This window comes from Caretta caretta, chromosome 1, assembly GCF_965140235.1.
Source record: "Caretta caretta isolate rCarCar2 chromosome 1, rCarCar1.hap1, whole genome shotgun sequence".
Lineage (NCBI taxonomy): Eukaryota > Metazoa > Chordata > Testudines > Cheloniidae > Caretta > Caretta caretta.
In genome coordinates, this window is record NC_134206.1 from 354,723,369 (window position 1) to 354,738,785 (window position 15,417).

Here is a 15,417-nt window from a genome sequence, read left to right on the forward strand (position 1 = left end):
TCTGGAAGTCAGAGGTTTAGGGACACTTGGCACATGGGGCTGCATTCCTGACCATCTTGGCTAATAGCCACAGATGGACCTGTCCTCCATGAATTTATCTAACTCTTTTTTTAACCCTGTTATATTTTTGGTCTTCACAGCATTCCACGGCAATGAGTTCCACCAGTTGTCTGTGCATTGTGTGAAGAAGTACTTCCTTTTGTTTGTTTTAAATCTTCTTTAATTTCATTGGGTGATCCCTAATTCTCACATTATGCGAAGAGGTCAATAACATGTCCCTAGTCACCATCTTCCCACCAGTCATGGTTTTATAGACCTCCGTCATATTCCACCTTCGTCGTCTCTTTTCGAAGCTGAACAATCCCCATCTTTTTAATCTCTCCTCACAAGGAAGCTGTTCCGTACTCCTAATAATTTTTGTTTCCCTTTTCTGCATCCTTTTCAATTCCAATATATCTTTTTTAAGTGGGGCGGGGAACCAGAACTACACACAGTATTCAAGGTGTGGGCGTCCCATGGATTTATAGAGTGGCATTATGGTATTTCCTGTCTCATTATCAATCCCTTTCCTAATGGTTCCTAACATGCTGCTAGCTTTTTTCACTGCTGCCGCACATGGAGCAGATGTTGTCAGAGAACTATTCACGATGATCCCAGTATCAGTCTCACCTTTGCCATATGGAAAAAATCCCCTCCCTACTCCTACTCCTACTCCAGAAGTGGGCAAACTTTTTGGCCAAAGGGTCACATCTGGGTATGGAAATTGTATGGTGGGCCATGAATGCTCATGAAATTGGGGGTTAGGATGCAGGAGGGGGTGAGGGCTCTGGCTGGGGGTGCAGCCTCTGGGGTGGGGCCAGAAATGGGGAGTTCAGGGTGTGGGAGGGAGCTCTGGGCTGGGGCAGAGGGTTGGAGTGTGGGGGGGGGAGGAAGAGCTCAGGCTGGGAGTGCAAGCTCTGGGGTGGGGCTGGGGATAAGGAGTTGGGGGTGCAGGAGGATGCTCTGGGCTTGGAGGGAGAGGTTCGGAAGGCGGGAGGGGGATGAGGGCTGGGGCAGGGGGTTGGGGCATGGGAGGGGGTCGGGGCATGGGAGGGGGTCAGGGGTGCAGGATCCAGGTGGCACTTACCTCAAGCAGCTCCTGGAAGTAGCGGCATGTCCCCACTCCAGCTCCTATGAGGAGGTGCGGCCAGGTGCCTCTGTGCACTGCCTAGTCCGCAGGCGCCGCCCCTGCAGCTCCCATTGGCTGTGGTTCCTGGCCAATAGGAGCTGCGGGGGCAGCACTTGGGGCAGGGGCAGTGTGTGGACCCCCCTGGCTGCCCCTACGCTGCTTCATGTCGCTGCTTCTGGGAGCTGTGCAGAGCCACAGCACACGTGGAGAACGGCAAGCCCCAGACCCCACTCCCCAGCTGGAACGGGGCAAGCCCCAGATCCCACTCCCCAGCAGGAGCTCAAGGGCCAGATTAAAACATCTGAAGGACCGGATGCGGCCCCGGGGCCATAGTTTGCCCACCCCTGTCCTACTCACTATTCCCGTGTTCATACATCCCAGAATCACAATTACACTTTTTGCCACAGCTTTGCATTGGGAGCTCTTGTGCAGTTGCTTGTCCGCTATGACCCCTAAATTCTTTTCAGTGTCACAGCTTTCCAGGTTACAGTCCCCCATTCTGCAGATGTGGCCTGCACTCCTTTTTCCTAGATGTACAACTTTGGATTTGGCTGTTCTAAAATACATTTTTTAATGGGCCTAGTTTACCAAACAATCCTAATCACTTTGTTTGACTACCTTTTGTCCTTATTATTATTTGCTGCTCTGCCCTCTCTGGGTCATCGGCAAATTGTATCAGCAGTGATTTTATATTTACCTCCAGAACACTGATGAAAACACTGAATAGCATCAGGCGGAACATCGCACCCCCATGCGATGATGATTCTCCCCTGAGAACTACATTTTGAGATACTGCTTAGCCAGATCTTAACTCATGTATTGGGCTAATTTTTAATCAGAATGTCATGCGGTACTAAGGTTTCAGAGTAGCAGCCGTGTTAGTCTGTATCTGCAAAAAGAACAGGAGTACTCGTGGCACCTTAGAGACTAACACATTTATTTGAACATAAGCATTCGTGGACAACAGCCCACTTCATCAGATGCATAGAATGGAACATATAGTACGAAGATATATATATACACACATACAGAGAACATGAAAAAGTGGAGTAAGAGGCTAATTAATTAAGATGAGCTATTATCAGCAGGAGAAAAAAACTTTTGTAGTGATAATCAAGATGCTATGTAGACAGTTGACAAGAAGGTGTGAGAATACTTAACATGCAAACTAGATACCATTAACTTGGGTTTGACTAGAGACTGGGAGTGGCTGGGTCATTCCACATATTGAATCTATTTCCCCATGTTGAGTATCCTCACACCTTCTTGTCAGCTGTCTACATGGGCCATCTTGATTATCACTACAAAAGTTTTTTTCTCCTGCTGATAATAGCTCATTTTAATTAATTAGCCTCTTACTCCACCTTTTCATGTTCTCTCTGTGTGTGTGTATATATATATATATATATCTTCTTACTATATGTTCCATTCTATTCATCTGATGAAGTGGGCTGTAACCCACGGAAGCTTATTCTCCAATAAATTTGTTAGTCTCTAAGGTGCCATAAGTACTCCTGTTCTTTATGCAGTACTAAGTCAAACACTTTACAAAAGTCTAAGTATATTATATCTACACAGTTACCTTTATCAACCAAACTTGTAATCTCAAAGAATGAAATCACATTTGTTTGACAAGCTTTATTTTCCATAAAACCACGTTGACTGGCATTAACTATACTCCCTTTATCAATTGACTCCTGGATCAGATTTCCTGTTATTTTGCCCAGGATTAATGTCACGCTAACCGTCCCATAGTTATTCGGGTCATCCCACTTGCCCTTTTTGAATATTGGCACAACATTAGCACTCTTCCAGTCTTCTGGAATTTCCCCAGAATCCAAGATTTATTAAAAATTAACATCAGTGGGCCAGAGACCTCCTCAGTCAATTTTAGGTCTCTTGGGTACAAGTTAGCCAGGCCTGCTGATTTTAAAATGTTTATCCCTAGTAAATATTGTTTAACATTAACTCCTTTGAGGAGTAAAGCTCAGTTTGATCCCCAACGGACAGAGCTCTTTAGATAGTAAACAAGAAGGCCTGTACTCTATCCCCAGAAAATAGAGAATCCTACTAAGGTAACAGGTGGAACTGATCTAGGTTCAATTCCTGGCTAGTACAGGCATAGGATATAGGAATTCCCAGACTGGATCAGACTCATGGCTCATCTAATTCAGTATCCCACCTGTGACAGCAGCCAGCATACACTGCTTCAGAGGAAGGAAAAAATCTAGGGAAGCTCTCAGGATAATTTATGGTCCACTGCAGTGTGTTTTATGATCCTATAGGGAGAGCCGGGGGTGGGGAGAAAAGAGAGAGAGATGACTTCTATCAGCCCCAGAGGCTATACAATCTATAGAGTTTACATTTAGCTATTGGTAACTGTCTTTTACAGCAGTTAGCTTACCTGACAGTAAGTGTGTTTCTTCAAGATGTTCTGTCCATCCTAGACATGGTGCACATGCCCTATGCACAGGAGTTTGGAATATTCTCACCAGCAGCACCCACTGGGTTGGCGAATGCACCCTGCACACCCTTGCTCTTCCCCTCCCGAGGACACAAAAGATGGAGTGACCCCAACCAGCACTCAGTTCCTTCAGCATCCAGAATTCATATGTTAAATTCCGAGCTGCGGGAAAAGAGGGTGGCTCATGGGATCTGCATGTGCAGAGCATCTTGAAGAATCGGAGTTACTGTACAGTAAGTAACCATGTTTTCTTCGCATATCTATATGCATGGATCCCACTCCCGGCAATTAGCCCGCAGCTGACTGCTGCATAGGATGGAAGGTAGGAGTTCATCTGAACATTTGGTGGTGCTACCCTACCAAGTGGGGTATCTGAGCTAGAAGCCACCACCAGAGAATAATTTTGAGTGAACGTGTGAGCGGAAGACCATGTTGCTGCTATTGCATGCTGCTGAAACAGCCTGGCCTCTGGTAGAACGAGTTCTACTATCACGTGGAGGGCTCAGCTCATCAATGGGTCAGAAACCCATTTAGAGTCTTTGTGTTGAAACAGCCTTCGCTCTGAATGTAATACTAAATGATATAAACAGCCCAGGTGATTTACACATATGTCTTGTCCTGTGAAGATAATACTGAAGTGCCATTTTAAGATCCAAGGTGTGTAGCTTTGTCTCTCCCGCAGATAAATGAGGCCTTGGAAAAAACATTGGCAAATGGATTTAATGACTAATACAGAAATCCGACATCGCTCTCAGAATAAATTTAGGGCAAGATCTCATTGTTACCCTATCTGCTGGAAATATTGTACATAGAGGGTTGCCATCAGAGCCCGAATCTCTCATTCTATGTGCTGAAATGATTGCTGTTTTCACTGACAAATGAGGCAATAAGAAAGATGACATTGGTTCAAGATCTATAAGGGATGAGAGTACCATGTTCAAATACCATGGTGCAGCTATTTTCCTTATAGGTTCCTTATAGGACCCTTTATACATCATGAACCATCCGATGCAAAAATACTAAGGCTCCCTGTAATGGTGGATAGAAGGCCGAAATTGCTGCTAAGTGAACCTTGATTGAATTAATGGACAATCCTGATTGCTTCCAAGACAGTAAACAGTCTAGAATCATAAGTGTAGAAACTTGTAACGGAGCATAGTCATGTGAGGATGACCAGATGGAAAAATATTTCCATTTGGCCATGCAGTTCTCCTAGTGAAGGGTTTTCTACTCTGTAACAAAAGATCTTGAATTTCCAATGAACAGCTACAATGACGTCCACATAGCATCCAAACCATCCAAGCAGGGTCTGGGTGAAGAATTATGCTGGAACTCTGGGAGATTATGTCTGCCTGGCTAGGTAGAGTTATGAATTGCTGGCTGGACAGAAGCAATAGGTCTGAGTACCAGACCTGGTGAGGCCAGGCTGGAGCTACTAGGATGATCCGAGCATTGTTTTGTCTCACTTTCTATAACACTCTGAGAATGAAAATGCAAGATGGAAAAGCGTAGATTAGGTGATTTGAGCATGGAATCATGAAAGCATTTGCTATGTAGGCCAGGCTTTTCATTTCTTGTCCCTTTTGGAGGTGAACATGTCCACTTGGGGAATTCCCATCCTCAGAAGACCTATCCCACATAAAGGAGAGTGCTTAAAACCTGGTGAGGGCATAGCACCAGGTAATACAGTAAACAGTAACTAACTACTGAACTAACTAAATAAGTGCAGTGGTACTACTCATTAACTATTTACAAAAGCTAACAGACAATCTCATTGCTGTCATCAGTAATCATGCAGTAGAACCCCAATGAAAGCTCTGACTCAGATTGTGGGTGGTGAGAGGGAAGTGACAGGGATTGGGGCAATGTCTTGGGAGAGGCTACAAGGGCCAGAGGGCACAATCGCCACCCCAATGGGTGCTGCTAAGCAAAGCTCTCCAGATTTGCCACACTGGGCACACGCACATCTGAGTGGAGTGCACATCTGCAATCGCTCAAAGAACCATGAAGCTCTCCTCATTGTCACTCCATTGATCTCACTCAATTGTTATCACTGATCTCACTCCCATGTCTACAGCATCAAAACAGCTTGTGTGAAAGTCCTAGTAACTAACTGACCTGCTGTACAAATGGAGCTGAACACCTCTTTACGGTTCTCTGGTGTAATCCCACTGCAAATAAATCCTTTCTGGCCAACATGGCCTAATCATGCTCTATCCTGACCTGCAGGTTAGCAAAGGAGTAGATTTTTCTCTTCCAACTACCCAATTTTTTGCTTTTTTATTCTCCAGCCTATATTTCACTGACTACTTGGATCTTTAATTGGCTGCAGTTACTACTAAGGACGACAGCAAGTAAAAATGCAAAAATTAAAAACCCTTTGATGTAACTTCATGTCTCAAATTCACATGTCTTGATGTGGCAGAGATTGAAGCTAGAATAGCCCACAGATCTAAAATCCCCTCCTGGATCGGCAATACTGCCATACTCTGGTATGTAGGCTTCAAAATAGAAAATAGTTTATATACCTTTTCTTGTGCCATATCCAGAGGAACCTAGAAGGTTCCAGCCACCCTCTTAAGCAACCCCTGAAATGCGTTAAAGTCATCTACGGTAGCAGGGACAGGAGGAGTCATTGCCTCATCTGATGAGAATGATGAAAAAAGAGGAGGTGCGGATGGATCTATCTGATGGCTCTATGTCATCTTCTTCATTCACCTGCTGCTGCTCTTCCTGAATAATTTCCCCTGCAGGTGAGTGAGAGACTTTGGAGACAGGTTTAGGAGATTTGTCTCTGGACCTTGGAATAGGTAATGGAAATTGACCCTGAAAATGAAACTAATACGACCAAATAGTGAGGTCTGGAATCCATACAGACATGACATATCAGGCCAAGAAGGACGCACCCAAGGAGCATGGGGAGGCTGAGGAACATGACCGCTGTATGAAAAATAGCAAGAATACTTCCTATGCTGTTTTATATCCCTGGATTGGCCCACAGAGAATTGAGCCAGGCTGGGGGAAGGTTTTCTACTGCAAATAGGAGACAAAGAGGAAGACAAGAAAACTTCCAGAGGAGGAGATACACTTGGGGGATCCCAACTCCTGAGGTGAACTCATTGACCTTCCTGTAAACTGACAGAGAAAAAAAAAAAAAAGAAAGAAAAACTGGTACCTGTGGCCCTGGTGGTGAAAAGGATTCACAGACAGTAATTAAAAGGTAACATCTACCAGAGGAGACTTCAGTTCCAGAGTCACTCGCGACACTGCCTAGGTAGTAATGATATTTCAATAGGTGTTGCAGGTACAGGATGTCTGAACACCATGGAAATCTGGGACAGTGCTGAATGAGCCAGTGACTGGTGAGTGTGTCATCACTGACTGAGCCCATGCTAAATGAATCTATACCAAGTGAGCTCGCAGTGAGCGTGCTGGCATTCAAAGAGTTGGTGTCAAAAGAGCTCTCAGTGCTGCAGATCTAGCTGGAGAGGCCAAAGTCATAGGTACCGCAAACAGATCAGTGGGTGCCTTCTTAGCTCAGCGTTGTGCCGGTGTTGATTCCAGTTACTTCTGCAGGGCCAACTGCATTGTGCCGATTTAGCCATGTCCATAGACCATTGGCTCTGTGGTTTCCTTTTGTTTGGTACCAGAGAAGGAAAACAGTGCCAAGAGGCAAAATTAGAGGTAATCTCCTTTCTCTTGCGGATAGCACAGACCACGGAATGTTGCAACAGTGTTTGTGGTGCCATTTACAAGCTCTTGGAGGACCAGTGAGCTCTCTTTGACCCCTTCAATCCAGGAGCAGTAATAGTGGCTGAATACTAGCTGCATGAGTTTTCAGGGAAGTATCTAATCTTGAACTTCTTCCTTTTGAGCCACTTCTGAATCTGATCATGCCCACAGATTATTCCAGGCAGTAAAGTTTTAGCCAAGATTCCCTGGCCTTTTGTGTGTATTTTTTTGAATGTGTTAGAAATTGCACACTTAGAGGGAATATGACTCTCTCCTAAGGAGTACGTTAGTCATTAAGGGGAATTACCTCTCCAACATGAAGGACAAGTCTTGAATTGTGGAAATATGGGTTCAGGCACCAGGTATCCTAACTACTAAATTATATCTATAGAAAATAATTTTTTTGCTAGTTGGCTCAAAATGAAACACCATGAAACAAACTAGTAACTACAGAAAGTACAGTGAACTATGTACCTACAAACTAACTCTTATGGGAGACTGAGGTTGTTCTGAGTCTCTGCCAAGGGGTGCTCAGAGTGGTGGCTGGAGTGGCCCTTTCTGCCATTGGGAGGGAAGGACAAGGGTGCGCAGGACATTGCCTGTGAATATATTCCATAATCCTGTGCAAGCGGCGCATGCGCACCACGAGTGGGATACAGACAGACGGACACTGGAAGAAGAAATTAGGATTTTGTCTCAGATAAAGAAAGAACAGGGGTAGACCTCAGCAACATGAGGGGCTATAAATCTTTATCTGACTCAGCTGCGCTTATGGGGAAAGCCAGGAAATGGATATTTTATATGCTGATCCCAATACCTGTACAACTTTGGCTATAGCCTACAGATTTCTTATCTCACCAGAAGCTCAGTAGACTAAGAGAGCTATTAACCCAAGGGCTGGAACGCTGCTCCCTATTAGAATCCCAGACTTTTGTTTACTGACAAGGCTCTGAAGTGTTTGGAGAATAACTCAGAAGCTGCTATTCTGCCCAAGGTCTGAAGAATCCAGATGCCACACACTGCATATGATGGCCATTAGACAGAAACTGAGAAATTATTTCTGAAAGAAGATCAGAGGGGATGTCATTATGCGTGTGTGCTAAAGTATGCAAGTTCTGTTGAAACCTTATATTGAAATATATTTAACAGCAGCTAAGTGGTGAAAGTCTGTCTAAGGAAGACTGGTGGATTTACTAAATAATAGCTTTCAGATAAAAGCTATTAAACATTCCAAATACTGATTAAAATGTTTAAAATGTGTATGAAGTGTTTACTAAGAAGTTGTGTTGCCAGGGCCGGCTCCAGGCACCAGAGGAGGAAGCAGGTGCCTGGGGCGGCCAATAGAAAGGGGCGGCAGTCCCTGCATTATTGGGGCGGTGCGTCTGGGCCTTCGGCGGCAAGTCCTTCATTCCCTCTCTTCCTCTTCGGCGGCAGCTCAATCGGGTTTTTCTTTTCTTTTTTTCTTCGCCGCGTGGGGTGGCAAAAAAGCTGGAGCCAGCCCTCTGTGTTGCCCTTTCTCGTTGCAGCTGACAGGGAACTGTTATTAAAACCTATGTTCAGGGTTATGTATGTAACAGTCCATAAGGGTTAACTATGTAATGCTTTCTGAAAAGTCCTGAAGTGACAGAACTCTGACCTGTGTTTCAGCAAAGAGTTAAACTGAGGTGCAGGAAAGGGGAGGGTTATGGAGATGTACATAATATTTACCCCCAGCACCCATTACACAAAGGGTGCCCAAACAGGGTCTGCTACTTGTTACCTAAGCACACCACTTTGGTACTCCAGTCTCTGCAATGGACACATATTGAATACAACATCGAATTCAAGGTCTCTGTCCTGATATTCCCAGTTCTCCGTGAGACAGTCCTTAGCTACCTGACAAACTCCCTCTCCCACCGTGACTTTGGCTTTTCACAACAGCTACACTCCACTGGAAGCTGTTGATCACAAGGGACAGAACTTTTACATAAGCAGGACCAACACTGTGGAGCCCATTGCCAGCAAAGACAAACAATAACCAGGACGCTTGGCACATTGAGAACTAAATGTCAAGCTCGTTTCTGTGATTCAGCTTGCCCTCCGTAACTTCTTCACACAAGCAAACACACTAACCCACCCATCCACCCAAATTGTTATGGTATATTCATGTTTTCACTCCCACTGGCAAAAAAAAAAAAAAGAAAGATTTTTCTTACTTTTCTTTAGTACTTCTGAGGCACTCAGACACTACCATGATGGAGACCACATAAGTCAGATAAAAAAGCAGATAGATACCTCCAGGTAGGGGACAGGAGTGTCTGGATTCAGAGGGTATTCTCTCAGCAGTCTCTCCTCATCCAGGAACTTTCCAGCCCTGCCATTGAAGGCTGGCTGGAAAAGCCCATAGTTCAGAACATCCTTCAGGCTGTGGTTCAAGGTGCAGAGAATGCGCTGTTTAGAGACCCAGACAGGAACATCAGGATTTAGCCGCAGACATTTCTATGGAGAGAAAGAGAGTGATTAGGGGATGGCAACGCAGCATTTCTGTAATTCCATAACCACATCCAAGAACAACAGTGGTGAGACCATGGAACAAGCTTAGAACAGGAAATCTATAACCTTTTCCATGGCAGTGAGTAAGTAGAAATAGATAATCTGCAGAAATTAGGGAGGATAAGATTCATTAGGTCCCATCTTGTCTATCTCCTGTGATGCCAGGGCAGGATCATTCTCTACAATCTAATCTACAGGGTTTTATCCTCTCTGCAAATAAATGTTTCAAGTAATGGGATGTCTGGGAGAGTATTCCATGGCTTAATACCATACAATTCACTGTCAGGAAGTTTACTCCATTATTCATCTTAAACTGGATATCCAGAAATGGAAAGATCTCACACATATAAACAGAGACAAATGATTTTGCAAGGCTGGAGACTGCAAGCTCAATTAGGGACAATGAAGGAACCCAGGGAGGTCTTTAACCATTGGGAGGAGAGTCCTTGAAAAAGGAGGCAGAGCTCTACATAACATTTCTAGACACCATTTATGACTGCTTCTTGGAGCAGCTAGTCCTAGAACCCACAAGGGGAGAGGCAGTTCTTGATTTAGTCCCAAATGGCGCACAGGATCTGGTCCAGGAGATGAATATAGCTAAACTGCTCAGTAATAGAGACCATAACATAACTACATTTAACAACATCCTTGGAGGGGAGAAAATGCCAAAGAAACTCACCACAGCAGCTTTTATCTTCACAAAAAGGGGAACTACACAAATGAAGAGGCTTGTTAAATGGAAATTAAAAGGAACAGTCACAAGAGTGAAATGCCTGCAAACTACATGGAGATGATTTAAAAACACAAGGCTCAAACTAACTGTGAGGGGCCTTCCAGGGGTGCGGCCTGGACCTGGGGTACCACTGAGTCCTCTGTCCCTCCAACCTGGGCTCCCTCTCACCATGTGATGCCGTGACAAGCTGAAAACCTCTGGTAGGTCCTGCATTCACACAGACATCCCCAGGCAGGGACACACCCAGCTGAGTTACATGAATGCTTCTCCCAGCCACTCATGAACTAACAATAGAGAGGCTCCAGCCAATTCCCCCAGCTCCCCATCTTTGGTCCCCGGGGCTGTGATATCCTTCCCTGATCAGAAGCCTGACCAGCATACATTTATAACCCAGTCATCCCTCCCTCAATGTGGAGAGGAAATGCACCAGCTCTTATTCCTGAGCAGATTTCTCAAGCACTTCAACCAAAACACACTGTTTTAGGTAAACCATAAAACAGGTTTATTAACTACAGAAAGATAGATTTTAAGTGACTATAAGTGGTAGGCATAAAGGACAGAGATGGTTACCAAAGAAAATAAAAATAAGCGCACAATCTAAGCTGTATAAACTAAACAGGATTTGAATCAAGCAGTGCCTCATTCTGATAGTACAAGAAGGTTACAGATCTTCAGTACACAGGCTGAAATTCTTCTCCAACCCTGGACCACCTTCCCCCTTCCAGACGTGTTTCCAGGTGTTGAGTTGTGGGGAGAGTGAGGCCAAGCCATGCAGCCACTGTCCCCTCTTCTATATCCATAGTCCCTGTGCCTAGAAGACACTTGTCTTGGCAGGTCCTGGAGGGCTTCCCTGAGTTGCCCAGTTGAGCAATCCCCCCAGTGTGGGTGCTTCCACAACTGTCCTTGAATTGTAAATCCCCTGATTACAATTTCCCTGCTTGTTAATAGTCATTGAGTACCCTCTGCCTGAGGACCCTCCTTTGAGTGGTTTGCTTTCTTTGTATGCCACTAGCAAACTTACAACATATTTCAGTAACAACCACACAACAAAAATCTCATATCTTGATACACACTAATGATATACACATTTGGACAGAACAATGAGTTTCAGCAGATCATGACTTTTCATATGATCTCTTACACAGCATGCTTTGTATGAAACGTATCATAATTACACGCCAGGGGTGAATACGGGGTTCTGGGAGTGCCAGAACCCCAAATAAAAAAACAGTAAGAGGACCCCAAAAAATAAACCATGGCTAAACCGCAGAGTAAAAGAGGAAGCTGGAGGCAAACAGGCATCCTTTAAAAACTGGAAGTGAAACCCTACAAAGGAAAAGAGAAAGGAGCATAAACTCTGGCAAGTCAGGCGTAAAAGCATAATTAGGCAGGACAAAAAAAAAATGAAAAGCAACCAGCAAAAGACACAAAAACTAACAGGAAATTTATTTTAAGTACATCAGAAGTGGGAAGCCTGCAAACAATCAGTGGGGCCACTGGACGATTGAGGTGATAGTGGAGCACTCAAGGAAAACAAGACCATTGCGGAGAAACTAAATGAATTCTTTGCATCAGTCTTCACTGCAGAGGATCGGAGGAAGAGTCCCACACCTGAGCCATTCTTTTTAGGTGACAAATCTGAGGAACTGTCCCAGATTCAGGTGTCAATGGGGGAGGTTTTGGAACAAACTGATAATTAAACAGTAATAAGTCACCAGGAGTAGATGGGATTGATCCAAGAGTTCTGAAGGAACTCACATATGAAATTGCAAAACAACTAATTGTGATATGTGACCTATTGCTTAAATCAGTCTCTTGTACCAGATGACTGGACAATAGCTAATGGAATGCAGATTTTTTTAAAAGGCTCCAGAGGCGATCCTGGCAATTACAGACCAGTAAGCGTAACTTCAGTACCAGGCAAATCTGTTGAAACTATAATAAAGAACAGAATTATCAGGCACATAGATTAACACAGTTTGATGGGAAAGAGTCAACATGGCTTTTGTAAAGATAAATCATGCCTCACCAATCTATAAGAATTCTCTGAGGGATTCAACAAACAGGTGGACATGGGCGATTCAGTCAATATAGTATACTAGGACTTTCAGAATGTCTTTGATAAGGTCCCTTACCAAAGGCTCTTAAGCAAAGTAGCCAGTCATGAGATAAGAGGGAAAATCCTCTCATGGATCAGTATGTGGTTAAAAGGCAGAAAACAAAGAGTAGGAATAAATGGTAGTTTACACAATGGAGAGAGGTAAATAATGAGGTTCCCCCAATGATCTATACTGGAATCAGTGCTGTTTAAGACATTCATAAAGGATTTGGAAAAAAGGGTAAACAGGTGGAAAAGTTTGCAGATGATACAAAATTACTCAAGATTGTAGTCTGCTTTGGACTTAGCTAAGAGTTACAAGGGGATTTCTCAAAACTGGGCAACTGGGCAAGAAACTGGCAGATGAATTTCAGTGTTGGTAACTGCAAAATAATGCACACAGGAAAACATAATCACAACCATACAGACAAAATGATGGGGTCTAAATTAGCACTCAAGAAAGAGATTTTAGAGTCATCATAGATAGTTCTTTGAAAACATCTACTCAATATACAGCAGCAGTCAAAAAAGCTAACAATGTTAGGAACCATTAGGAAATGGATAAATAATAAGACAGTAAATATCATAATGCCACTATATAAATCCATACTACACCCACATCTTGACTACTGCATGCAGTTCTGGTCACCCCATCTCAAAAAAGATAGAATTGGTGAAGGTACAGAGAAGGGCAATGAAAATGATTAGGGGTATGGAACAGCTTCCATATGAGGAGAGATTAAAAAGACTGTGACCAGTCAGCTTAGAAAAGAGATGACTAAGGGGAGGATAGCTCCGAGGATCCCGTATTTACTCATTCACCTAACCCAAGAACCAGGGGTCACCAAATAAAATTAACAGGCATTAAGTTTAAAACAAACATAAGAAAGTACTTTTTCACACAACACACAGCCAGCCTGTGGAACTCATTGCCAGGAAATGTTGTAAAGTCCAAAAGTATAACAGGGTTCAGAAAAGAATTAGATAAGAACACTGCATAACCTACTAAAACCAACTAAATACACACTACACTACTAGTTCTAACTTCTACTAACTACTTACACTACAAAAATTCATCAAGTAGCTGTGACACAGGAAACAAACTGTGAAGACAGAACCACGTGGGGAGATCAGACTTAGGCCACTGGCAGTAAGAAGGAACTGAGTGGGGATGGGGCATTGTTGCCCATTTATAGCCTCTGAAAAGGCCACAAGGAGACGCAAGATATGTGCGCTGCCCTAGAGGATGCTGCTGCAGGAGGAAGGTCTCCAGCTCTCAGTGCATCTGACACAAACACCTCAGGGCAATACACATCTACACCACTGAAAGAAGAAATTTCATTTTAATTTTTTTCTGAAGCTGCCACACAATTTCCAGTCTGTTGCTCTGGACTACTGTAGAATCAAAGAGCCTGCCACAGAATGCAAGTCAAACTAGCTACAGAGTATGAAGGGGCTAGGTCATAATCAGGGATTCTAGTTTTCGGAGATTAAAAAAACAAAATTATCTGATTAAAAAAACATAAAAATCCATGTTTTTCCATGATTAAAATGAAACGCTCAACTTTAGTTTCCCTAGCCACAATACATATAAGTATTAGTTGAACACTATGTTTTATTGATATAAAGCAGAACCCCATTTATCCGAGCCTCCATTATCTGGATCTCCATATTAACCAAACCACCAGCCGCCTGGGACTCACAGCCCAACCCCTGCCATTGTCATCCCCAAGGGGCTGGTGGTTCAGTTAACATGGAGAGCCGGATCATGGAGGCTAGGATAAACAGGGTTCTGCTGTATATGTTTTTAGTTTTTCACAAAATGTAAAACCTAAAGATTCTCTGTAAAAATGCAAATTCCGCATTTTTCCATGGCAAACGGATTTCTAGGATCCCTGGTCATGATGCAGTGACATTGGTGGCAACTTCAAGCTAGTAACCTTGGACCCTAAACACAACAGTTAAAGAAAAGGAGTACTTGTGGTACCTTAGAGACTAACCAATTTATTTGAGCATAAGCTTTCGTGAGCTACAGCTCGCATCCGATGAAGTGAGCTGTAGCTCACGAAAGCTCATGCTCAAATAAATTGGTTAGTCTCTAAGGTGCCACAAGTACTTCTTTTCTTTTTGTGAATACAGACTAATACGGCTGCTACTCTGACACCAGTTAAAGGAAAGCGATGGACTGAACGTGCCCTGTCACTAAGAACATTGGGAAATGACATTATTTCGATGAGTCCACTTCCTGGACACTACAGTGCTAATAAGCGATGGTCACATAAACAACACCCTATACCAGAAACCTACTGACCACTATTCCTACCTACATGCCTCCAGCTCTCACCCAGATCACACCACACGATCCATTGGCTACAGCCAAGCTCTACGATACAACCGCATTTGCTCCAACCCCTCAGACAGAGACAAACGCCTACAAGATCTCTATCAAGTATTCTTACAACTACAATACCCACCTGCAGAAGTGAAGAAACAGATTGACAGAGCCAGAAGAGTACACAGAAGTCACCTACTACAGGACAGGCCCAACAAAGAAAATAACAGAACGCCACTAGCCATCACCTTCAGCCCCCAACTAAAACCTCTCCAACGCATCATCAAGGATCTACAACCTATCCTGAAGGATGACCCATCACTCTCACACATCTTGGGAGACAGGCCAGTCCTTGCTT

The 15,417-nt window shown here is 43.8% G+C and overlaps 1 protein-coding gene across 12 annotated transcripts in view; it reads right to left on the bottom strand.

The window, feature by feature from the left end:
• Nucleotides 1-15,417, bottom strand: part of SHANK3 (SH3 and multiple ankyrin repeat domains 3) — a 675,575-nt gene that overhangs the window by 610,416 nt on the left and 49,742 nt on the right. For all 12 annotated transcript variants that reach the window (XR_012666651.1, XM_075124628.1, XM_048820302.2 and 9 more), the window contains exon 2: nucleotides 9,639-9,842. Coding sequence is in view for 11 of the 12 variants with exons in the window: in XM_075124628.1 (XP_074980729.1) it covers nucleotides 9,639-9,842 (204 nt within the window). In the remaining variant the exon portion in view is untranslated. The remainder of the gene's footprint in view (nucleotides 1-9,638; nucleotides 9,843-15,417) is intronic.